The sequence below is a fragment of the Lygodium microphyllum genome, chromosome 8 (genome assembly GCF_053477565.2).
Source record: "Lygodium microphyllum isolate KBCC chromosome 8, Lygodium_microphyllum_v1.1.10, whole genome shotgun sequence".
Classification (NCBI taxonomy): Eukaryota; Viridiplantae; Streptophyta; class Polypodiopsida; order Schizaeales; family Lygodiaceae; genus Lygodium; species Lygodium microphyllum.
In genome coordinates this window covers 59,531,822-59,559,109 of record NC_141142.1, presented here as the reverse complement: position 1 = coordinate 59,559,109, position 27,288 = coordinate 59,531,822, and the positions used below count along the sequence as shown (strand labels likewise).

At 39.8% G+C, this 27,288-nt stretch overlaps 1 protein-coding gene across 1 annotated transcript in view; it reads right to left on the bottom strand.

The window, feature by feature from the left end:
* MMH-1 (MUTM homolog-1) overlaps positions 1–27,288 on the bottom strand; it is a 114,449-nt gene that overhangs the window by 40,229 nt on the left and 46,932 nt on the right. Inside the window, exons 2-8 of the mRNA XM_087682991.1 lie at positions 18,212–18,263; positions 13,389–13,446; positions 12,982–13,050; positions 8,481–8,606; positions 8,195–8,245; positions 8,007–8,084; positions 7,837–7,936 (exon numbers count right to left, since the gene is read on the bottom strand). Coding sequence (XP_087539117.1) covers positions 7,837–7,936; positions 8,007–8,084; positions 8,195–8,245; positions 8,481–8,606; positions 12,982–13,050; positions 13,389–13,446; positions 18,212–18,263 — 534 coding nt within the window. The remainder of the gene's footprint in view (positions 1–7,836; positions 7,937–8,006; positions 8,085–8,194; positions 8,246–8,480; positions 8,607–12,981; positions 13,051–13,388; positions 13,447–18,211; positions 18,264–27,288) is intronic.

The window sequence follows — 27,288 nt, the reverse complement described above, 5'->3', positions numbered from 1 at the left end:
AAACGGCCAAATCAATTTTCTTCTTCTTGAAGGCCTTGTATATATATCTATTTAGTTTTATGGCATAACTAGTCTTGTAAATCTTCTCTATTGATACATCTCAATATAGGAACCCAACCATCATGAACATGGCATGCTCTATGCTGTTTGCAACAGAGCTCTTTGAGCGTCTTTGGGTCAAGGCTATTAACACTTTAGTGTACATCTTCAATCAATACCCAACTATGGATGTTCCTCAAAGGACTCCGTATAAGGCATTCTTTGACCCTCGCCTTGTAGTTTTGCACTTGAAAGTATTTGGGAGTCACGCTTACACACACACACATACCCTTGATGACAAAATAGGTGAGCTCACTCCCCGAGTTGATCTCTTGACTTTTGTAGGATACTTCCTCCGAAGTGGAAGTCTATCGTCTCTTTGATCCTTGGGCAAACAAGGTGATTGTTAGGAGAGATGTAGTGTTTGGTGAAAGGAACATTATATGCAGCCTTCTATACCAAACTCTATGCCCTTCCCTCACATTGTTCCTACTGAGATAGTGCTTTCCAAGCCACATCTACTACCCGCTGCTGACCCACCTGCAAATTCTTCACCTCCCAAGCCCCCTCTCTCCGAGACCCGTTACCTCGCTTGCCCCACTAGACCATGCAAGATTCGGGGATCTTTCCACCGGATTCTACTCTGGAGGGCCTTAGAAGATCAACCTGGCTTGCATCTCAAGCTTCATTTATGTCACTATTTACAAATGATTATATAGCACATTCTAAGCTAGACAGTTGGCATGAGGCTCTTCAACACGCCCTAGCAAGAGGCCATGGAAAAGGAGCTTGAGAGTATTAACCAAAATGAGACTTGGACCTTGGTGGATCATCCAAGCCACAAGAAAGTCATCGAGAGAAAGTGGATTTTTTTGACTAAGCTAAAGCTAATAAGACTGTGGACAAATACAAGGCTCGCCTTGTGGTGCAAGGATTTCAAAAGAAGCAAGGAATTGATTATAAAGAAATCTTTGCTTCTACCACGCAGTTGACTTCTTTTCGTCAATTGAAGCCAAGCTCAATATTGTTACAAGAGGATCTCAAGGCAGCACTTCATTTTTGACTAGTATAAACTCACTCAAACCAACAATCCCATCAATTTGGGGTGGTAAGTTATATTAAAGCAAAGTTGGGTTTAAATGGCTTCAAATAGGCTCTTGCAAAATCGAAAAGTGAATAGGGAATCGTGATCGCTGATAATCCTTTTTGGTAATCCATGGAATCTAATAATCTCTTTTATAAAGAGCCTCAATCTAAAAACCTAAGCCTTTCTGAACGGTCATTTGCAGGAGGAAGTCTATGTGGAGCAACCTCTCAAATTTTCTGCTGCTAACTAGAAGGATAAAGTCTTTTGCTTGTGAAAACCTCTTTACGGGCTAAACCAAGCACCATAGTCTTGGTTCTAGAGGATGGATTGGTTCCTTCAAACTCACGAATGCCATTCTACCTCGTATGACCAGAGCTTATATGCCTGTAGTACTACTTCAAACGGGGTGAGCAACATCCTGTTGTATGTAGATAATTTACTTATCACCAGCTCAGATTCTGCCAACATAGCAAAAATAAAGGTGCCACTTTGCTCTAGTTTTTAGATGATACACCTTGGTTTGTTGTCTTATTTTCTTGATGGAAGTAGTTCAATCTGAGGATAGTATTTTTGTCTGCCACCAAAAATACGCTCTTCAATTGCTTAACCACCATTGTACAAACCAGACACAGCTTGTGGCGATGCATCTTGATCCCACAGTCCATCTTTCTAAAGATATCCTCGGTCAGCCATTCAACAAGCATGCTTATAAATCTATTGTAGGAAAGCTTCTTTGGTTGATTCACACTACGTCAAATTTAGCTTACTCTGTTAGTTTGCTTATGTAGTGATGGGTACATAATGCAAGTGCAATATTCGGCAATGGGGGAGAGGAAACAAAAGAGAGAGAGAAGCAATAGAGTATAGAGTATAGAGTATAGAGTATAGAGTATAGAGTATAGAGTATAAGAGAGTGAGATGCACGATGTGTAGCTACAAAGAGTTGCACCTCTTTTAGGTTTTCGTGATAGTTACATCTAAAGTACAAGTACTAGGGGTATGTTCATATCCCAACACGTATAAAAGACAGAGTGGCCCTTTATTCCCAACAATCCCCCACCTAAAGGCAGTGAGCCTTAAGGTTGAGAAAAGAATCAAGTATGTACAAAGTTAAAGTACATATACTATCCAACTCCCATCATCAGTCACCAATGAGCAAACCACTCTACTGAAAGACCTTTCGTGAGAAGATCTATAGGATTATCATTTGTAGGTACCTTGACAAGCTCAATGCTTTTGTAAGTATATCCCTCGTAAAGTGATACTTTATATATATATGCTTCATCTTTGCATGAAAGACAAGATTTCGTACTAGTATGATAGCACTCTAGCTATCGCAATGGAGGACATGTGTCTCAGTAATAGCAAGCTCTCCCACCAGGCGTGAAAGCCATATAGCCTAATTGCATGCCTCAGTGGACGGCCACATACTCTGCCTCTGTAGTCGATGATGCAACATACTTCTATAGCCTGGAGATCTAGAAAACACACTTTCTACCCCTTGGGCAAATGCACCAAATCCCATGTACTATTATTCTTTAGAGATTCCATCTCTGACAACATAGCTTTATACCGTTTCTTGCTGTCCTCTTTGTCCATTGCTTCCATGAAGCATGACGGTTCACCATAGTCTGTCAACATGATATAATCTGCAACATAATTTGTACCGAGAATAAACCTATCTAGCTGCTTGGTATTTCTGGTCAACCTACAAACCCAATGATCAAAGTTTACTAGCAGTTCAGCCTGCAAATCTGCATTAACAGCTTGTTGTTCAAATGGTACAGCATGTTGTCCTACCTGTTCTAACTATTCCAATGGCACATTTTCTTGCTGAAACGTAGTATATCATGGGCAACATCTTACTAATCAATTTCAGCATCATTCCCTACATTTGTAGGGTCATTTATAACAGATATTTGCTGCTGTATAGGGAGCACTCTTTGCTATCCTATAGGTATTTCTTCTCGGAACACAACCCATCTAACTACCTCTATCTTTTCGGGCTGCTTATGCATGTTGGGATCTGCCTATAGTATGTAGTGCATTGGAAGACTTGTTTGCTATGAGTAAAGAGCTTTCCACATCTGAATATAAAAACATAGCATTTGAATTACTCATTGCTGTCCTAAAAGTGTCCCAATTTTCAAGCAAAGTGCATAGCAAAAATGTTGCCTTGAACTCCTCATCAATGTGAAACTCCAAAGCAATCAGCTGGCTGGAAATAGAGTTAAGCTCATTCAATGTACAAACATGGCTGTAACAACATAGCATTGGAATTACTCATTGTTGTTCTAAAAGTGTCCCAGCTTTCATGCAAAGTGCATAGCAAAAATGTTGCCTTGAACTCCCCATCAATGTGAAACTCCAAAGCCATCAGTTAACTGGAAATAGAGTTAAACTCATTCAAATGTACAAACATGGTTGTACCTTCCTTCATACGACGGTCCATCAATTGTTTCAACCAATAAACATTGTTGGCTGCACTTTTCTGAGCATATAACTCCTCAAGCCTTTACCACATATAATAGACAGATTTCAATTTCTCTATGTTGAAGAGCAAAGTGTGTGACACTGAAAGTTCTATTGTAGAGTGTGCAAGCCCATCTAACTCATCCCACTCATCTAGATCCATGGTTGCTGGTTTCACCCCTTTTGTCTTTATGGGCTTCACTTATTTCTTCTAACCACGACATTATAGCACTACTTCTGCCATATAGCAAAGTTGTGTGCACCCTCAAGCTTCTTAATATGCAAAAGATTGTTGCTATCATTGTTGCCAACCATGATTTACAGCTCAAAAGTGACTTAAACGTCAAACATAAGCCCAACTATCACACAAATGACCAAGGTACAAAGTAGGTAACAACCAGCAATGAAAAGTTTACCGCGAAGGCCATTTCCATCTACTGCTGCCAACTGTGATTTACAACTCAAAAGTGACTTAAAGATCAAGCATGAGCCCAACTATCACACAAATGACCAAGGTACAAAGCAAGTAACAACCAGCAATGAAAAAGTTTACCACGAAGGCCATCTACTTGAAGAGCTTCTTGAAAGCACTACACTTTCCATGCAAACCTCAAGTTGGGCTTCCCTTTTTACTCAATTTTTGAACCTAAAAGGGAAGTTTGAGATTAAAAAAAGTATTACATGCTGAATTAGCCTCTTAAACAGCCCCAAAAATGCTTAATTAAATAAATCCCTGAATTCGTGTGCAGTTCAAAAGTGTTTTAAAACAATGCGCGGTACGAGGTCCCAATGTTGAGATGGCAAGCTCAACACGTGCGGACATTGATGATGGACCACCTAGCTAGATGGCTCCACATGTCTACACTTAGCATGTCAGTGGTCATTATGATCCTTATATGGCCACTGACTTATCACTTATTATATTTAGTTTGTTGCACCTACCTACAGCTAGCATAGTTATAGTGTCACTCGATTAGTATAGTCAGTTATGCACTATCTGACTTAGTAGACCACTTTCCTTTATGTTGTATCTTATCTATACTTTGTGTAGATTGTGTAGTGTGTGGAAGAAGAAAAAAAAAACCAGCAAGAGAACTATTTGGCCTCCATCTTTCTTCTTGTGTTCATAAGTTAGCTTCCTCTTATGTATACAATGTGTGTTTGGCGCAGCAGCACAAGCAAACCCGCCCACCACGCAATTCTTGACACCCAAAGCTTTCTATATATAGACCAGCAGCCCTCCATTAAGCCTCACTCTCGTCTTTGCAATTTTTAGGTGCTAGAGCTTTGCTGCCCACACCCCATTCGCAAAGGACATCTTAGATGAAGCTGCCCAAGCCTTATGCCCATCCACTGGTGCCTATTATGCTGCCTCCTTGTTGTGGAGTTGCCTACTAATCCAGACCATCTCCCAAGCTGCATTTTCTAATAGGCAACATCTTCTCCAACTTGGGGACTTCCTTCCCTGCTTGGTGACATCACTTCAAGTTGCGTTTGATATCCTAGAGACTCTTGCTGATCAGGGCGACCCTGTTCCTAGCTATGTTTGCTGATTTTACAGCCGCATGCCATGTGCCTGATCCTGGAGCCTGCATTTACACCCCCTACTACTGCCATCCAAGCTAGTCACCCCCTCCAAGTACTTCTCCAGCTTGGGGACTTCCTTCCTTGCTTGGTGACATCACTCCCAGTTGCGTTTGATATCCTAGGCGACCCTGTTCCCAACTATGTTTGTTGATTTTACTACCGCATGCCATTTACACCCCTACTATTGCCACCCAAGCTGGTCACCCCCTCCAAGTACTTGCATTTGCTGATCTCCTCTCTCTTCCACTACCTAACTGCATCAAATCCAATCTCTATGGCTGTGTTTGCTAGTGTTCCACTCTCGCAGGCTGCCTTTGCTGTGTTTCGAGATTAGTCAAGAGTATAACACACTCCCGCTCAGCACCTCTAGGTTGATCCTTGAGACACAAGAGGTCGGGGTACAATTTTCATTCTTGCATGGTTTGTTTGCTACATGAGCATTGTATATTTAGTAGTCATCCATTCATTCAAATTCATTGTGTTCATTGTCTCTATGTTACCCTAACCTTGACTATGTTATTGAGTTTATGCTTTGTCATATGCATTAGTTTATGTTTCTGTGTTAGGGTATTTCTCCACGGCTCATGCACATCTGGTTGAGCAAGAATCAGCCCACTATGACCACGTCTAGTTGTGAAGCCAAGTACAAGGCATCTTTCAAAACTGCAGTTCAATGTATTTGACTCAAACACCTCTTAGCTTATTTGGATGTTGGATAGTCACTTGCCACCACCATCTTCACTAACAATCAAAGCAATTTGACATTTGCACAGAATCCAATGTTCCATGCACATACTAAGCACATTGAGATGCACTATCATTATATCAGAGGGAGACTCTCTACATGCAAGAGGTCCCCTTGGCATATGTGTTAACACAAGATAACCTTGCAGATCTTTTCACAAAGACTTTGCCTCTTGAGAAATTCGAACTTTCTGCAAAGCTTTGGGTTTACTCCCCTTTGTGGATGGATCTAGTCCACTAGGATTCCCTATACATGAGTGTCAACTATTGCTCACTATATCACTCCCAAGGGGGAATTTGTTAACATATTGTGGTAGTGATATGTGTAAACACACTTAGGACTGCCACGACACTTTCCCCCACCCCCCTCTTTAGGAGGCTTTTTTCCCCTTGGCCTTGTATATGCATGTTTACTTATAGGGCATACTTGTAAATCTTCTCTATTTATACTTAGTAGTCTAGATTGTAGCCCTTCCATGAGTAAAGAACTTAGTACACTTGTTGTGCACTCTCAAGTTTCTTCTCTCCGAACTATTTACTTGCTTTAGTACAACCCTAAATACAACGTGATAAATGGTTTGCCAATAGTTTTAGAGTAAGTAATATTCTAGTACCAACATTTGTGATGATATTGCCTCGTGGACCTATTGGACACTCCTTGTTGAGAAAGGTTAACAAAGAAACTACTCTAAAACAGAATTTCTAGAGCGATGTCTCTTCAAAGACATCTGATAAAATTTCAAGAATGAATGGACTTGTTATCCAAAAATACTGGTGAAAAAGGATTCTAGAGAAAGCTACCATTAAGACGATATTGTGGAAGCCATTTTTGAAAGGAAACTGTGGCAAAACAAACCTGCATAGAATCCTTCTTAGTTTGTTTTTTTCCCTGATTTTCTAAAGATTAGAGAATGCTAACAAGAAGTTGCTCGGTAGCTTGTGCTGAGAAAATTGAGAAATACATCAGTAACTTGTGTCTGCTTCCAGTTACCTCTATATTCTCAGTTAATAGACTAATCAAGTGTATTACAAATACTAGCCTCAAAGATTGTCCTTCCCCTTTATTATCTATTCTAACTTTCAATTGGGTTCTTGTGTATTTTAACCATGGCTCTTAGCTGGGTGGATTCAATAGGAATTTCTTTACTTGGAGAAAGAGCTATAAAGAGGATTATGAATCAGTTACAAGATCCCCCCATGGGGGGAAATCCCTTTTTAGGTGGCCCATATAGAATTTTCATTATCACACCAACTTTCAGCTAATAAAAACCCCACCAAAAGAGGACTAAAATCTCTTTTTCTTCTACATGCTCCTGTGCCTTTCAGCTAAAAGACCAGTCATCAGCAATTTTCCCACCTGACTAGGATTTCCCACCTTTGTGGTCAACAAGCTAGGAAAGACACAAAGCTAACTACACCCATTTATCCAATAACAATGATTTAGTCTTTAGATCCTTGGCAGAGCTCATGCGACACTGCCTTTAACAATAATAATGTATTTCTGAACTGAGAGTTTGTTTGAGTGCCCTGCACTTTATTTCGAGGCTAAGGCCTTGTCCACGCAATTATCATAAAGGGCCTCTGTTTAGCAATGGCTGCGCAGATTAAGTGGCACAAAGCTGATCATCAAAGCTTCTCCTCGTGATAGAGCATTTTGGTATGTGAACTAACATAAGATATGCTGAAAACCATGTATTGATAAGCATACTTTGATTCTAGTCCCAATCTGCTCACAAGAAGCTTAACTTCAACACCTTAGGAAGATAGAGATATAGCAGAAAACTGTCATTTGATTTTCAATCTTATCACAACATATCAAAAAAAATACTTGCTGGCATTCCTTCCCATTGTATGATGGCTATTAAAATAGGTATTGCCTGGCATCATTCAACAATTCAGGTACTAACCGTCAAGTTCCGCTGGCTTCTTGTTCCAGCGATGATGAAATATCCAATTTGGAGGAAATCGTTCATTGTCAGCATCAACTTCAACAGATAGCCTTATAACCTGCAAAAATTCCCAACACAACCCTATTGTGAGAGGAGCTATAACCAAATAAGGGGGTGCAGAAATGTACCTTTTGGATGCACTTATGCAGTTCAATACATTCATCCTCTGACAAGCTGGATGCTGTCTGCTCAGGATGAATCCTAGCCTGCACCATTACCTTCCTAGTCATCATACTTAACCTTTGGTATTTGCAAACAGAAAAAAGGGAAGGCAATGAGACCATTAGAAATGAATAGATATCTTTGAGTACTGTACCTGATAGAGAACTTCATCGGCCACCCAATTCCCAATCCCAGCAAGGAAGCTCTGCCAGATAGTAAACTTAGTCAACAAAGCAATCAGATGTCAAAAGCATTAATCTAATATGCAGAGATTCAACTCAGCACACATTAGCTTACTATTTCTGGCTCTACAAAGTGCACACAAGCTAAAGCAATCAGCCAACCAGATTTTTCCCTTGCAAACATAAGCAAAGAAGGGGTTTCCTTCTTTGGAACAATAACCAACCCTCAAAAATTAAGTGAACTATGCCACCAATAACCTGATCAAGTAGAAGTGCCTTGATTGGACATTTCTTCTTCAATACACTGCTTGTGAATGTTGTTCCATCTGGAAGTTCCAGATATGCATCAGGCCCAAGCTCAGAAATGGGGGGTGTTGTAGATGGCTGCAAAAGTACACAGAAGATAAGATATGCATCAGTCTCAGTTCCAGAACAACAAAGTGTCGAATTGAAAATTGAGGAGTAAATCAAATTTTTCAAGATATCCAAGATCAATTCTCTCTCTGCTGAAGGCTGCACACAACATCAATAGATATTTTCACATATTTGATAGCTGAAAGGGAAAAAGAAAAGAGTTGACATCTCCAAGTTAGGTGCCAAACATGAGACAGCATATGTCATCAAGTAAAAAATGAAGAGACCCTTCAAATCAGATACAAGCAGCTACAAGCAGCGATATCAATATGCGCATAAGAACACTAATACTTGAGTTTCAACAGTACTGACATTAGTGGGACTTCATGACAATACATGCCTACATTTGGCAATATATCAAGCCACAAAGATCATTCTGATCAGATGCAAGTGCAAAGCATGAAACTAGAATGATCGAGTGACTATATGTTGGCTTTCACTTGGTCCAGCATAAGTGTGTTCAAACCCTGGTTCAGATTTCGACGCATTCAAGTTGCTCAATAACTGAAAAGTAACATTGGATCTACATCACATAAATCCATCTAACCACGAGATATCATTCAAAATTCAGATGCATGTAAACAACTTGAGCACAAATGATCAAGGTTACAATTGAGTTAAACAAGCATGAACCAAAGAGTTTGCATATAATAATGGCCATTCAAGTCCCACCCCGCCCCCCTCCCCCCAAGGCGCGGAAATCAACATTGTGGACCTACATCACATGAATCTGTCGTGCAGTATAAAGCCTGTTAGCAATATTGTCAGCTCATGTGTGAGTCTGTGCATGCCAGAGTGGGCTGGGCACATCCCAGATTATTTAGGATTTTATCCCACATTTTATATACCTTTATTTTGTCATTTCTGGCATTTTATGGCTAGCCGACCAACATTCAATGCTGGCTAACCTGCAGCCTTTTATGGCATTCCTTTGGCCTGTTTATTCAAGCTCCTCCTCCACAATGTCCCACTCATCACTTGCAGATCCAGTGCATACCTTGGTGGAGAGGGGAGCTGGTGCCACTCTACACACAACCAGTGACTCACTGTTGTGCGCACAGCTGTCTCGTGTTTGGCATATGGATTCCATTTCCGGAGCATTATTCTGAGTTCTATTCTTTGCAGTGTTCTCTCTTTCTTTCTCTTCTATCTTGTGTTCAGCAATTTATTTCAGCACTTGTTTACGCTTCCATTGCTGCATCACTTCAGACATGGTATCAATTTTCAGGATCTGTGTTCCTGCTGGTTGCTTCTGCTGATTTCAGCACTTCCCCTACCTCTTGCTGATCTAGCAACTCATGCCTCCTGCCATTGCCCTACCTGTCACCCTTTGGAGGCTGCCTTTTTGCCCCAACTCCCTATGTTTCCCTGTTCATTGCTTAATGCAGGTCGCCCAGCCACCTGCATTAAATGCTGTCTAACCTATGTTTTTTCCTTGCAGCTGCTGCATTTTCTGCATCTACTTCTCCTATAGAGTGGGCGACACCATCTACTACCTTCTGACACTATTTGCTCGCTTGTTTTCCATTTTCTGCAGTCAATTTTGTGTGATCAGCTTGTAAATACTACGTGTGAACTCTCATTTTGTGCAATCTTTGCCATTGGTTTGGCTATGTTCTCTCTCTGTCCACCTTCTATCCTCTATCTTCTCTTCCTATCCTTTCTAAATGGCTCTACATGGACCTAACTATTTAACTTGGAATGGTGTTATGAAAGCTTGGTTTGTGCAGAAGCAGTTAAGGTACATTGTTTGTGGAGCTATTCCACATCCTCAACGTCCTTGTCCCATTCCAGAAGATTTTGATGAGGATAATCACGAGGAAGCTATGCTTACATAGGATACAGATGATGTACATGCCTATTCTACTCTTCTTCGATGTGTTTCTAAAGCAATTCTACCGACGGTTACCTCTTGCGGGACATCTTCAAAAGTATGGTCAAAGCTTCATATGTTGTACAAGGCACCTTCCACCATGCATGCATTGACATTTTATGGACAGCTCCAACAAATGAAGTTTGAGCCTAAGGGCACACCTATTCTACTCTTCTTTGATGTGTTTCTAAAACAGTTCTACCGACGGTTACCTCTAGCAAGACATCTTCAAAAGTATGGTCAAAGCTTTATATGTTGTACATGGCACCTTCCACCATGTGTGCAGTGACACCTTATGAACAGCTCCAGCAGATGAAGTTTGAGCCTAAGGACACCATTCAATCATTCTTGCTCCATGTTACACATACATGACCAACTTCAACACATACAGTCTGCCCTTCCAAAGGCACATCTTGTGGCAACAATGCTCTACAAGCTCCCCCCAAAGTTTGATGGAGTAGCCAATGCTTTGAAGGCACAACGATCATCTATAATTGTGAGCTTCACACATATATCCTCGATGTTGCTTGAGCATGAGGCATCTTTGCGTAAACAAGAGAGGCTTTCATCTCATTATGGAGGTTCTGATGAGACTCTTGGAGCTTCAAAGAGAGGAGACAAGAAGAAGAAGTCGCATGCCCAATGTTGCTTGAGCATGACACATCTTTGCATAAACATGGGAGGTTTTCGTATCATTATGGAGGTTTTGGTGAGGCTCTTGCAGCTTCAAAGAGGAGCAACAAGAAGAAGTAGCATGCCCAATGTTACCACTGTGGTAAGAAGGGCCACTTGCGAAAGGGCTGCAAGGAGTTAGTAGCCTCATGGAAGAAGAAGGAGAAGAAGAAGAAGCGAGATCCAAACTTCTCTGACGAGTCATCCTCTTCCTCAGACTCCAACTCCAATCTTTTGGCCAAGATAAAGTCCAAGGCACAAGAGGAATCCTTGTCTTTGAATCGAGGGGAGATCCAAACTCCTCTGACAAGTCATCCTCTTCCTCAAACTCCAACTCCAATCTTTTTGGCCAAGACAAAGTTCAAGGCACAAGAGGAATCCTTGTCTTTGAATCGAGGGAAGGGCTTGGTTTGCCCTTCCTCTACTGCTTTCTAGCGCCGGTGATGTGGTCATTCCTCATGACTCTCCAATTCCATAGAGGGAGTGTGAGAGGGTGGTGAGATGGGGTAGCCAAGCCTCATCTATACAAGCATACAGGTACACACATCCTAGAGAGGGACATCCTTGACGCATCAACATCCCAAAGAATCATCTGAGAGAGGGTGTTAGCAGTATTGTTAGCTCATGTGTGAGTCTTTATTTAAGATTTTATCTGGCATTTTATATGTCTCTATTTTGTCATTTTTGGCATTTTATGGCTGGCCGACCAACATTAAATGATGGCTGCCCTTGACGCATCAACATCCCAAAGCCTCATCTGAGAGAGGGTGTTAGCAGTATTGTTAGCTCATGTGTGAGTCTTTATTTAAGATTTTATCTGGCATTTTATATGTCTCTATTTTGCCATTTTTGGCATTTTATGGCTGGCCAACCAACATTAAATGATGGCTGACTTGTAGCCTTTTATTCAAGCTCCTCCTTCACAATCTCCCACTCATCACTTGTAAATCCAGTGCATACCTTGGTGGAGAGAGGAGCCACTATTAGTGCCCACGCAACAAGTGACTCATTGTTGTACGCAACTGTCTCATGTTTGGTATATGGATTCCATTTTCTCTCTTCTTTGCAATGTTCTCTCTTTTGTCTTGTGTTCAATAATTTCTTTCAACACTTGTTTATGCACTTCTTAGAAAGCCATGGGAGAGATGATTCAGAATTCAGATACATGTACAATATAAGCACAGATGATCAAGGTTACAATGAGTAAAGCAAGCATGAACCAAAAGGTTTGCATAATGGCCATTCAAGTCCCCCCCCCCAAACTATGGCAGTCTGGGCAGAAACCCCAAAAGAGAGAGACTTCATTATTCACTTATTCATTCATTTGCCTACACTTTGACGATACTCTTGATACACATTACTTATTACACTAGGTCAAAACTATCAAGGTCCAACATGTGAATCTCAATAAGCATGATTCTGACAAGTTATATCCAACAACAGGTCTTATTGTTCAAGGTTTCCTGAGAAACAAAAGCCATCTTGAAAAGGTTCACACAATGGCCATTCAAGCATACCCTACCCCACCCCCCCCAAAAACCAAAAAAACCCCAATAGGTAGAAAGATTTAATTATTTACCTATCATTCATTTACAAATGCTTTGACAACACTCATTAGAAGCATTACCTATATTGCACTAGGTTGAAACTATCACAATTTCCTAAAATGCAAAGCCATCTCAACTTTTGTCACATTCGATAGATCTAAATCCACAAGGCTTCTAAGGCATAAATGAGACAGAAAGAACTACAAAAGAAAAGTATGGATAATGTAAAAAATTTCCACTATCAAGCTCTTACATCGTTTACAAGTCGAATCCGAGCAAGGCGCCTCTTGTCAGTAAATGATACCTCCATTTCATTTTCCAGCTGCAAAAGAAAAAGCCTTTGAAATATTACATATTATTTGCCAATCATTTGACAACCAGAGGAAGTCTTGTTTCATGTCGGTGACGCCATATTATTAGATTTTCTTCCTCGCGGCCATTTTGAAACCCACAAATAGCTAGTTAAATCCAAAATGATCATGATAAGGTTGCATTCATGCATGTATCCAAGGGGTCTAATAGGTTTAGTACATTCCATAAGTTATGCCTAATATATCAATACATGGTCTTGTGTTCAGTAAAATTTGCAATAGTAGGGATGTAATTAAGTAGTTGTGCAAACAGAGAAGAGCTTATAGACATCTAACATACAACAAATACCTTCAAGAAGACCTTGGAAAACTTCGAGGGCCAGTCCTCTTCGTCACTCACTGCTGACCTATGAAATGCAAAGATCGATAAGTAAGCAGCCATAAAGCTCGATTGGAAATATCACTTTATTTTGTTCTTCATAAAGAATAGTGGATACATATTGAGATTAGTGAAGATGAAAGGTTAAGGGGAGGTAGTAATAGCCTTCTGCCTATATTTGTATTTTTATACCTTGTGAAAATTGCCACCTTGAATCTTTAACGCATTTTCTCTCTCAACAAACAGCATGATATGTGGATAGTATTGCATGCAAATGCTTGGGATATTCTATGTGTAGTCGAACACAAAAGTCGTAAAGAAGCACAAAGAATCGTATACTCTCATGGCTTCAAATTATTTCATATTGGGATCACATCAATGAATTCTATGCGTTGTAATGAAGTTGGAAGAATAGTACACTCTCATGGCTTCAAATTATTTTATGTTGGAATCATTCCTTGTGATTGAGATTACACATGAAAGTGAGGTGATGTGGCTCATTGGCGTGGATGCATCAAGCAATGTCACACATCATCATGACTTGTGGCAACAATGACAACCGTGTCTTCAACTTGGTAGGCATGAATTGTTAATGGGTGACTTTAATACGAGTGGAGGTGGATCATTCTTAGTTTACATCTAGACATAGCCTTTATGGACACACCAAAAGCCACTGACCAAAATGTTCTTGCAGCAACAATCCTCCAACGAGATCTATGGCCTTAGCTACCTCCTTCGAAGAATAACTATACCTTCCACTCAATCTGGAGACTTGGAGTAGGCTATATCACATGTATATTATGCATCACCATTCTTTCTTGCAGAGGTGTTGAAAATTGACGTCCCATCAGCAATATGTTCTTTTCTATCACTTCCTCCAAAACTTACAATGCCTAGACAACCTATATGCCTTTTCCAATATCATTTAGGCAAGCTTCCATTGTATTTCAGCTCTTTATTTCTTGAATATTATATCATTTATGGCAAAATAAGGCAGCTTCTAGATCAATTTTTGCTTGCCCTGCTTGGTGTTGAAGCTACTGCTTATGACTTGCTTGTACAGAATGTACAAACAATGGCTAGACAAAATGGGATCCATCATGCTACGCTTCAAACTAGACATGGGCGGCAACAAATCAGCTATTGGCATCAAGGCAATCACTTTTAATTGACACACTGGATGATCATGTCTTGCTTATTGTATCTCCAACTTGGCAACTCTTGTTGAACATCGCCAACTGCAATCCTATCAACACATTAAACTTATAGCTTTGACCCACGGTTCACAAGATAATAATTGCCACACTACCAAGTTTTATCGCCACTTACATGCTTCTTTTTCCAATTTCATTCAAGAGAAGATATTGGATGACACCATTGATGTAGTTTATTGCAAGATGGAGGACAACATCGTAGATTTGTTTACAAAGACTCTTCCTTAGACCATTCTTCGACAACACTCCAGATCATATGCCTAAGCCTTATGCCCTTTCCAAGATCTAAGAGGGGGTGTTAGAAATTTATTCATCGCCTAGACAGGCATTGTCAAGTGCTGTCCAAGATCTAAGAGGGGGTGTTAGAAATTTATTCATCCCCTAGACAAGCATTATCAGGTTACTATTGTACAACTAGCACTCTTGGGCACAGTTACACATTTCCTATTTTTCAAGTCAAATAGTTCTATGCAATCTACTTTCCTGAGCAGTTGGCCGAGCCAGATAGATCACATGGATGCCACCTAGCAGTCCAATTTTTTCTATGCAGCATTATTGATTATTTTATTCAGTGATTTCATTTTTGTTGTACTCGACCAGTTTTTCACTAGCTGACCTGATTGGTTTTTCTTTTCTTTTTTCGCCTATTTAATGCCTTGCTTGCCTCGGTCATTAGCCACTAGTCGATTCAGGTAGAGAGAGATCGGCTCAAAGAGATACTTGGACAGCCCGTGTACATTGAGCTTAAAAATGCTTATTTAATGAAAACCCCAAAAACAGTACGGCCCAAAAACATACACATGAGATGCCAATAGAAATAGAGATTCTATAAGGCTTCAACTGGTAGACAAGAAGTGTCACGATATTGTGCTCATGCCTAAAAAAGGAAAATCTTGTGGAGGAATAGTCCCTTAAGGAAATAATAAAGCTTCAAGAAGGGTTATGGAGTAAGTCTTAGGAGATTATATCAAATCATAGCACCCTCATTTTGTTGAGTTTGCTCAAATGGGAGACCACAAAAATTGGGAAAGTTTGAGAGTTTTTATGAAACCCTAATTTGGGAGGGTCCATCCACATCTAGAAATACAAAAGCTGCCCCCATTCAGTCATGATCCCTTGTGCAGAGTTTCTAACTCTCGCATGCAGATTTTCAACCATCAGCCTTCCTTCATGTGGTTGTCCAGCCTTCACGACTGTTGCCACTCCATCTCCAAGTGCTCCAACTACTCGCGACTTCTTCCACTACTGCTACCCTCTATTTGGCACCTCCATCACTGCTACATTTGGTATTTTCAGCCATCACCAGCCTTCAAACGGTCTTTTGCTGCTTGCGTTTGATGCTCCATCAGCCAGGCATCAGTCTATTGTGCCCTCCTCCATTTGGCAACCCTCTGCTCCTTGCATTTGGCATCATCTGCCCAAGCGACTCCTCCCTAGCTCGCATCTACAACTTTCTATTGTCACCTGCCTCCTCTAGCATCTCTACTCTAACATCAAGTGTTCTAGCAGCCTCTGGCATCTACATTTGATAGTTTTTCTTCACTCAAACGCTCCAACTGTTGATCATAGTACTTGGGATCCCTCTCTGGTAAACGTCACTCTCCGACACTATTGCTCTGCCCTTGGGCAATTCATATAATCTTAGCATTCATTTACAGTATTCATTCACTTCAAAGTTGTGTTATTTCTCTCTCCTTTTGTTTGTGTTTGTTTCTTTGTTTGAGTTTTGAGTTTTGCACATCTGTGTTTGTATCATTGTGTTTTTATCGTGGTCGTAGACTCTATGTTTCCTCAAAGCAAACCCTAGCAACTACTCCACACTTTTCTTCACATGGTATCAAAGCCAATGCTCTTGTAAAGAGTATCCTACAGATATTGTCGAGGCTTGGTTTTGCGCATGGCATGCGAACAACTTGGAACCAAATCGCAATGTTTCAAACACACTCTTCTTGGGACCCCATGATGACCTATCAAGCTTCTCCATCACTGAAGGCCCTAAGGAGGTATTATGGACTCGACAAGGAAGACAACACCCCACCTTCACCTTCACCTACTTTGTTTTCTCATGTTCCAAATTTTAGCCTCGTGACAAAGGAGTTTGAAGAGTACTTGTGCATCACAAATAGTCGAACTTACAACCCTCCTACTAACTTTGCCACTCCATCCGCACCAATAGCCCCCTCTCTAATCTTGGCGGACATATAACATTTGGGATGACTGTTGACCCATCTTCTTCATCTTTGCCAAGCCCAATGTCACCTTCGTGCAACCCTTTAAGTCGTATGAATCAAAATCCTCTCCTGTTTCTTCTTTTGGTGTGCAAGATCTAGATGATTTTCTATATGTAAACTACAATAGAGAGGACTCTCAAAGCACACATTCTTCATCAAGTATATCTACATCTTCTATTTCATTTGACCATGTAAGCCACTCTTCTCAAATCCCTCCCATCCCACATTCTTCATCAAGTATATCTACATCTTCTATTTCATTTGACCATGTAAGCCACTCTTTCAAATCCCTCCCATCCCGCCCTCTTCTAGCCCACACCTCAATTTCCTATCTTCATCATTCCAAAACCTTGGATTACACTCTACATCCACATCCACATCCCCCGAACTGGGAGTTGGAACCTTCATTTCCGCTCCTAGCACATTCTCCTTCTCCATTCCTACCAGGGTTGGAGACTTTGGATCCAGCTAGCACCATGCTAAAATATGCATTCTCATCACATAGCATTCATCTATGCATCTCATTGTGCAAATGACCCCTAAATGGACCTGAATTGTCTCACCAGCGCTTTTGTTACCACCCCCTCATTCCTCTTCACTCCCAACCTTGGATTACACTCCACATCCACATCCCCAAAACTGGAAGTTGGAACACATTCTCCTTCTCCATTCCTACCTCGGTTGGAGACTTTGGATCCAGCTAGCACCTTGCTAAAATATGCATTCTCATCACGTAGCATTCATCTATGCATCTCATTGTGCAAATGACCCCTAAATAGACCTGAATTGTCTCACCGGCGATTTCGTTACCATCTCCTCATTCCTCTTCACTCCCTTACTTTGTCATCCACACATAGGATGGGTGATTGGGCTAGTCTTATATTTAGTGATGTTGAATCTAACCATCCCTTTTATTTTCCACATCGACACAGTTACTTCTTTTTTCTTTTTAAGTTCAAAGTGGTTTAACATCACCTTTGCGTATCCTTGTAGGCCACTAGACAACCAACAAGCACACTTTGCCCAACACCTTGGCCTCTCTAGGGTGGCCCTTTGGACTTCCAAGATAAGATAACAATCGTCTTTGAGACTTGCTAGCTTCTCGGGCAGCCGACATGCATCCCATTAATCGATGCCCTTACTACTCTGGGATTGCACATCTCAAGGTAAACACAAGGTGAGCTTCGCTTGCACTCCCTTTTCTGTGTCAGTTTTGGGCCTAGGAGGGAGTGTTAAGTTAAAAAAGAGACATTGCATGTTAAATCTCACTTAGCTTATTAAAACAGTCACAAAACTCAAAAATTACTAAATGTGTATCTTGTGTATACTTGAGAGATGAGAATTATACCCCTTATATTTGGTAATTTCCTTCCCCTTGATATAGAACGCCCCGGTCATGCCTGTTATGATAAAAACATTAGCATAGTAGCTTCATATCATTAAACCATAGAAATATCAATAAATAAATCAAAAAAGTTTGAAATGATAAGATAAACACATGTTTCTACATGTAAGCACTTTTAATGAGTAATCTAGAATTGAATTCTTGTTGCATGAAGAAGCTCTGAGAACCTATTAATCTTGTACAGCGTGGCATGAATTTAGTCATTTTGGGAGTCTTAGGCATAATAAAGACTTTTAAGCCTATTAAAGTTATGCATAATGCGATTAGGTTAAACATTTTGATAAGGTCCTTGTCTCTCTTCTCTCTCTTCACCAAACTCAAAAACAATTCAAGTAGAAAGAATGTTCCACTCTCATCTAATTTAGTTGGCCTCCATATTGATGAGATTTTAGACTTTATAACATGAAGATGAAGAAGCCTCACATGCAATCAAGGCCTTTGAAATGAGCTAAATTAGCTTTCCTTCCAAACACACTTTAGAATAATCAATCTAAAATGAAAGATTGTAGGATTAAGAATGAAGATAAAGCAATCATAACACCACATAGGTTCTGAATGTCCACTAGAACCCCCACCCCTAAAACCAATTGAAATATTTAGTTTTTTTTACATGCCAATCAATTTGGTACAATATTCATATAGTTGGTCAACTAGAGTAGCAAATCGGAAAACACTTGGTCTTGAGCCTGAGAAGTGACTATATTGAAGATGTTAAGCTAAAAACATAGTATAAACTGATTAGCTCTTCATTACAACTACAAGCCCAAAACTCAAAATTACCAAACTTTCATTAAAAAAGAAACGCGATCCTAGAGAGTGTATATATGTTTCATAAGCCAAACCCTAATTTGGGAGGACCCATTCACTTATAGATAGACAAGATGCCCATCAGAAAGCCCTATCTTGTTTTGGAGTTTGTTAGCATCCTACCTTTGCTGTCCACACCCATCATCCAAAGGATATCTCAATTCAAGTTATTGTCCACTAGCTGACGCTTGCATCCAACCCTCCAACTACTTGTGACTACTGATCAGCTTGCTTCTACCTACTGCTACTTGCATATTGTTGTTGTTGTCATGGGTTTGCTGATAGTGTTTGATTAGCTTGTTAATCAAATGTGCAAGGTTGTTGAGCATATATGATGCACATGGTAATTATTTCATGGTAACACGCCAAGGACCCTGAGGATGTAGTGGATGTCAAAGGCAAAAGTAAAGATAAGCTATGTCACCTGGGTTTTGGTGGTCAGATGGTGTCAGTTTTGATCCCACAACAATTGTTTGGCCAATAAGTGTCGGTGGTGACACTAGGGACTAGCATTAATTAATTCATTAATGCCACTCTAAGGGTCAATACAATTTAGGGACCACTACAAGAAGGCAAATGGCCTAGCCAATTTAATTATCGATGGGCACATTTAATTTTGGGTAATACAAAAGGACTAAATTTAATTGTTAAAATTACTTAATTCCAAAAATAATTCAATGGCTGAATACTATTGAAAAATGATTTGAGAAGGCTAAAACGTTTTTTGGGCTGATTCTCAGCCATTCAATTAGTTTCAAGCTTGTGAGAGAGAGACACAAAGCTGGTCTGATTTTCCAACTATGTAGACCAACTCCTGCAAAAGGCCCTAGTGATGGAGGCCATAGCATTTATGATGCGTACAGATGCAAATGACAACAACTGGGCACTTCCCATGGCAATAGGCGATAGCAATCTGGGCTAATCAAAGCAAGCAACGGTCAATTTCAGCCATTTCTTGCATGGAAATTAGAAACTTTCCTCTTCTCTGACATTCTCTCACCTTCTCCAATCAATTCTCAAGCGATCTCAACATTTCTCAGCAATTCGGAGTAGATCTCAACCATATTTGGCAAACAATTGAGAAAATTCTGTTATAAATCCTAAATTTCTGCGAAAATTAGGATTTAGTAGCTACCTCGAGACCTATGCCAACAAAAGAAGGCATCTTACACTAAAATCAACACCTACAATTTGTGGTATTGTGAGGGATTTCAAATGCCCAACCATCCATTGTAGATTTGGGGCAGCATTTGATCAATTGGTGTCCAATTAGAGCAAGTCCTGGGTACAAATCAAAGGGAGAATTGCCCAATTTAATGCCTAATTATTGGAACAAAAACCCACTTTTGAATTAGCCAAGGAGATTGTGGAATCTCAGCTTGTAATCAATCCATGGGCAATTGAAGTGAAAGAAATACCGAAAGAGGTGCCAGTTTTGGGGCCAACAAGGTGTCCATTTTTCAAGATTATTAAGGTAAAGTGTGCATTTCAATTTATATTTATTTGCTGATTGCAGTAATTAAGTGCTTGATCAAGAAATTACCACCCTCTCCAAAAAGCAAGGCCGGTTTCATAGTTCCATTGCCAAGATACCACTCAATCCCTTGATTTGGTGGGCCCCAGGCACTTGATTGCAAGCCAAAGCTTTGTGCTAGTGCTGATTTTTACTCTCCACTTACAACAATATATCTTCATACAGTGAGATGGAATCAAGCAGTGATGATGCCTCTCAATATGAACATTCACATGGGAATGAAGGAAACGCAATACACGATCTTGGACAGCAAGGGCAAGAAGAAGAAGTCATCTTCCACACCTTTGGGACAGCAAGGTGCACAGAAGGTAATGTCAAAGTCTTCATTTGCGGCTCCCATAGATGCTGATGAACCAAAACAGTTGGTATCTATGGGATGGATTTTGGACAGCCAAGCATGCATACTATGGTGGGGCAGCTAGGATACTTTGGTGGTAGCACAATTTTTCACGCTATGGTTGGACAAGAATCGCATACGATAGGAATGTATGGCACAAATCCCTACGGCATGCAACAGCCAATGCATGGTGTGCAAGGCCCAATGTATTTAAGTATGACTGGAAATGTGCAAAACCCTATGTATAGCAGCATTGGCTTAGAGCCTAGAGCACAAAATAGCATGTTTGGTAATGCATCTTCACCCCTAAATGCTTACAAGGCTCAAGGAGTGAGTGTTGGTCATGCAAATGCTCTATTTTGGTGTTGCTTTTGATGTAAATTCTTCAAATGCACCCTTTTGCAATAGCCGGTGTATGACAACTTGACACCCAAAGGGGCAGCAAAGGACTATGATAAGGGTGGAAAAGCATTGAAGTTTGAGTCCTTCACTGGTGCACAAGATACAAGATAGGTTAAAAGCTTTGACTTTCCTTCAACAGCTTGATGCGGCATATTCAAAGGGAAACTTTACCAAGTCCTCAAAGATTCGAAAGGCAACCACATTCTTGAAGGGCAATGCATTGCAATGGTGGTCAACTCTCTTGATGCAAGGTAGAGCACTGTCAACATGGATATAATTCAAGCAAATTTTTGCATCGAATAAGTTGACAAGTATCTTTGAGCTGGACATCATGACGACTTGGAACAAGTTGGATGCTAAGGAATGAAAGAATTTGGAGCAATACAACAAGAAGCTTTGGGATGCATTGTTGCCCGTCACTTCTTATTACCCTATACCACTTCATGAGTAAGAGGAAAAATATGCTTATGGGCTGCCTAAAGGAATTAGGGATTTTTGCATTAAAACCACCGTCTCTAACATGTCTCAACTCATAGAGGCTACTGCTATAACAGATACTTGGCTGCACGGGGAGGATTCGAGCTTCCAAGAGAGTGGGAAGAAGCTTAATAAAATGTTGTTTAAGGTTGAGAAAAGGGCCAAAACAACAAAGAACGAGGCTTGAAAACATTAGCACAATATAGGGAATTGATCACTGCAAATAAATGCTTTATTTGTGAACAAGACAGTCACATTGCATGGGATTGCCCCACAAGGCGACAAGCTGGAAAATCAAAAAATCAAGGAGATCCTAAGGGAAAGAAGCCCAGAACATCAATGGGATTGGTGCCCGATATTGTCAGCGATCAATCCAATGATGATGCTACTAAGTTGTGTAGAGCATGGGGCAAAATTAGGGATCAACATGCACTCATATTCTTTGATAATGGTGCAAGCCTGTCTAGGCATCAGAGAGGATGAGATGGGACCCATGGCGAAAGTTGGAATGGCATGTAAAGGCCATGCAGAGCTCGACACTCTGCTTATTGAAAAGCTTCGGTTGCATATACAAGGATATGTCAGCAACGAAAAGTTCTTCATTGCTCCACTCAAGGGTTGTGATGTATTGCTTAGTATGCTCTAGTGTCACCGTATCCATGCAATGATTGATTATCATGCAAAAGGGATCACTATTCAACGTAAGCAAAAGATACTCACACTTGATGTTAGGCTGAAATGGGAATGTGTTCGTGTTATATCTACATTTGTTCATTTCTAAAGAAATGGAAAATCATATTTTAACGTACTTGGTTTTTACTAAGGATAAAGATGATAGCAAGAATGTTGGGAATATGTCTAAGTTAGAGAAGGATCGTATGTCATTTTTGAAAAAGTACGCTGATTGCTTCTCTCAATCACTTCCAAGGCAGCTACCACTTGAAAGGCCTGAAGATCATGGCATAGGTCATATCCCTAGAAGTAGCCTACCTAATAAGCCACCCTACAAAGTCAATGCAGCCCAGCAAGAAGACATTATGAGTCACGGAAATGAGCTGTTAGAAAAAAGGATTGATTCAAGCTAGCTCATCTCCTTTTTGTTCTCTACTACTTTTGGTACAGAAAAAGGATGGCTCATGGTATATGTACATTAATAGTCGTGCTTTGAACAAAATCATGATAAAGAACCGGTTTTTGATTCCTCAAATCGATGATGTTATGGATAGATTGCAAGGAACAGCAGCTATATTCAACTGTATAAATTTGAAAAGTGGATATCATCGGATACACATCAGACAAGAAGATGTACCTAAGATAGCTTTAACCCTACAAAGGTTGAGGCAATACGATCATAGCTACCTTTGAGTAATGTACATGAGATCCGCAGCTTCTTGGATTTATGTTCTTACTACATTAAGTATGTAAACAAGTTTGCTGAAATTGCATCTCCATTGCATACTTTACAGAAAAAAAATGTCATTTAGATTAACATCAGTGGAAATTTCAGTATTTGAAAAGTTAAAGGAAAAGACGACTTCAAATCTTGTGCTTGTATTGCCTAATCTAACGAAGTCATTCATGGTTTAGTGTGATGCATGTGGTAATAAAATTGGGACAGTTCTTATGCAGGATGGTTGACTGAGTTGGGGCTTACAAGAGCCGAATTCTTCACGTTGCAAAGAAGAATTTGCATGTCTATGAGAAAGAGCTCTTGGTTGTAATTCATGCACAGTCTGCGTGGAAACATTGTTTGTTGAGGGCTAATTTGACAATGCAGACACATCATCAAGCTTTGCAATCCTTACAGACACGGACAATGTTGTGAGAGAAACATATGAGATGGGCGAATTTTCTCTCTATGTTTCATTTTCAGATTGTATATATTGATGGTAAAAATAATGTTGTGATTAATGCACTATTACGTAAGCCACAAATTTCAACCATCAATATGGTTTATCACACTAAGTTGGATGTCATGAAAGAGCAATACACTTATTGACTCAAATCTTGCTAATATTTATGATAAGCTTTGCAATGGCCGAAGGCATGAACACTTTGTGCTTAGAGATGGATTTCTAATGATGCATGGACGACTATGTGTCACAAAGCAGTTGAGGCCTAAAGTCATCGTTGAAAGTCATGCTCCTCCATATGCAAGTGATAAAGGTATTGATGCCAAAATCAAGGCAGTGGAGCATTTCTTTTATTATCCATCTTTGCACTTTGTCAAGACATGTATCATATATCAGAAGATAAAGTTTGATAGACAAAAGATGTCAAGCTTGTTGCAGCCCTTGCCTATTCCAGATAGGCCTTGACAAGCTCCATTTGAGGTAGTTGAGGGTGGCAAAAAGATACCACCTATCTTGCAGACTAGTCTTTGAGGCTGATCGCTATGTGGAAAACTTAGATGCAGCCTATGCAAAGATAAGAAGGTATATGCACTTCAAAGATCACAAGAAAAGCAAAAGAAGGCAATTGATCGCTACAGACATGCTTTGTAGTTTGCAAAGGGCAAATATGTATTGATGCGCTTAGAAAAGGCAAGGGTGAATAAGATGAAAGGAAGAGAGAGATTGTATTCGAAGTTAAGATAAAATTACCTCCACATTGGTAGATACACAATGCCTTTCATATCATTTTGTTGAGGCCTTTTCATGTTGATTTGCCAAAGCATGTATTTGTTGATGAAATTTAGCTTGAGGTGGAGAAGCTGGATGAGATTTTAGTACCTAAGCAAATCTTGGTACATAAAGAAAGAAAGGTTAGAGATAAAGTCTCTAGACGATATTTTGTGAAGTTTCAAAATTATTCACCAATGGATGCAAAATGGATTGAAGAGAATGACTTCACAGACCATCCTCAATTGTTGCAACTTTACCTAGATGTCTTTCAATTAGAGCCAACTTCAGTTCAGGCTCAGTCAAGTTCAATAGAGCAAGGGTTTGAAGTATTGCATGATGCTCAAGGGAGAAGTAGCACTTCCACTCCACCACTTTTGGACAACTCTCGTATATAGTGCATCTCAGATATATTCAATATACATCCAAGGTACTGTGTTGACAGTATGTTTGCCATGTGGTCACTATTTTAGTATGCTAGCCAATATTAAATATATGCAAATGAATATGGTTCTTACCACGGCTCTAAGACTATACTTTTGCATCAGTTTGGGATTAATTTATGCGATCAAAATCTTAATCAGTTTCAAGTCACTTTTTGATCAATTTGAGAACCATTTATAGTCACTTTTGGGATCAGTTTTGCATCAATTATTGATCAATTTTTGCAATCAATTAGTTTTGCATGAGTTATTGATCATTTTTTGCAATCAAATTGTGATTATTTTGAGCTCACATTTGCAAGAGGTTGTGATTTGTTGAGAATATACCTTACTATGGATGCATCCAATGGGACTGTAGTAACAGTTCTAGATTGTTTTTCAAATTAAAGACATTAATATGCTCGCTCAAAATTTTCAACAAGGTTTGGGGCATATGGCATGGTTAGACAACAGTGGCAAATGTTGTGACTGTGATGCCTTATGGAAATTCCAGTGCAGTATGCAGTGCAATCGAGGACAATTGTAGGGATTTCAAGGGTCAGGTCTATCACGAGGACGTGAGATTTTGAGATGCTTTAATCTTGTTGATAACATTTGATTAAGTTGTTAATCAAACATACAAAGTTGTTTAGTATATGTGATGCATATGCCACTTATTTCATGGTAATAGTCCAAGGATCCCAAGGATGCAATGGAAAAGGCCAAAGGGGTGCCAAGTTATGCCAACTAGGTTTGTGTCAGTTTTAATCCTAGGACAATTGTTTGGTCAATAAGTGACAAGGTGACACTAGGGACTCACATTAATTAACTAATTAATTCTAGTCCAAGGGTCAACAAAGGTTAGGGACCACTCCAAGAAGAAAAATAACCTAGTCAATTTAATTATGAATGGGCATACTTAATTTTTGGCTAAATCAAAAGGGCTAGATTTTATTTTTAGATTTACTTAATTCTAAAAATTAATTTAATTGCTAGATAATGACTACCACTTAGCAAAAATGCACGTGCAAACTAAAAAAACGTTTTTTAGGCTAGATCTCAACCATTTGGTTAGTTTAGAGCCTTTGAGGGAGAGAGAGGAAAGTGTTGGTTTGATTTTCATGTTGTGGAGACATTCAGGAGACTGTCAACTGCTGCAGGAGACCTTGGTGATGGAAGCAACAATAGCTGGGCACTTCGCCTAACAATAGGCGACAACAATCTGGATTGATCAAAGCAAGCAGTAGTAAAAGTCAGCCATTTCTTGCATAAAATCAACAATTTCTCTTCTCTAGCATTCTCTCATCCTCTCCACTCAATTCTCAAGAGAACTTACCATCTCAACCATTTGGAGCAGATCCCAGTCATATTTGGTAAATAGCTGAGCAAATTCTACTATAAACACTAAATGTTTGCAAAAATTAAGGTTTAGTATTAGAATTTGCCGATTCTATGAACAATGCCCAATGTTTTAGTCTTTAGTTTTTTTTTAGTTATTAGTGTGAACAGAACTGAAGTTATAAATTATTTAATCATGTCACTACTCTTAGAGTTAGAGTTAGAGTCAATTAACTCTAGTTGAGTTAGAGCTAGATCCATCTTAGACCTATCTTATACGTTTCATTCTCATTCTTTCAGTTCAACACGTACACTCTGCTCTTTTGCTTCAGCACACTCTCATTGTCTCTATTTTCTCTCCTCCATAGTGGGCTATCATTTTCCAACATTTCTTTAGTGTGAACAGAATTGAAGTTATAAATTATGTCACCACTCTTAGAGTTGGAGTTAGAGTCAATTAACTCTAGTTGAGTTAGAGCTAGGTCCATCTTAGACCTATCTTATACCTTTCATTTTCATTCTTTCAGTTCAGCAAGTACAATCTACTCCTTTGCTTCAGTACACTCTCATTGTCTCTCTTTTCTCTCCTCCATAGTGGGCTATCATTTTCCAACATTTAGCAACCACCTCGAGACCTGGCTAATAAGAGAAGGCATCATACACCAAAATCAGCACCTACAGTTTGTGGTATTGTCAAGGATTTCAAATACCCAACCATCCATTGTAAATTTGGGGTAGCATATGGTTAGTTTGTGTCCAATTAGAGCAAATCTTGGGTGAAAATCAAGGGGCAAATTGCCCAATTTGTTAGCCGATTGCTTGAAACAGCAAAGGGCTTTTGGATTAGCCTAGGAGATTGTGGAAACTTGGCTTGTAATCAATCCATTGGCAATTGAAATTAAAGAAATACCGAAAGAGGTGCCAATTTTGGGACCAAGATGATGTCCATTGTCCAACATTATTAAGGTAAAGTATGCATTTTAATTTATGTTTATGTGCTAATTGCTATAATTAAATGCTTGATCCAGGAATTTTATCTTTAAATCCTTGGATCCATAGCACATACTCCTTAGAGAGGACTT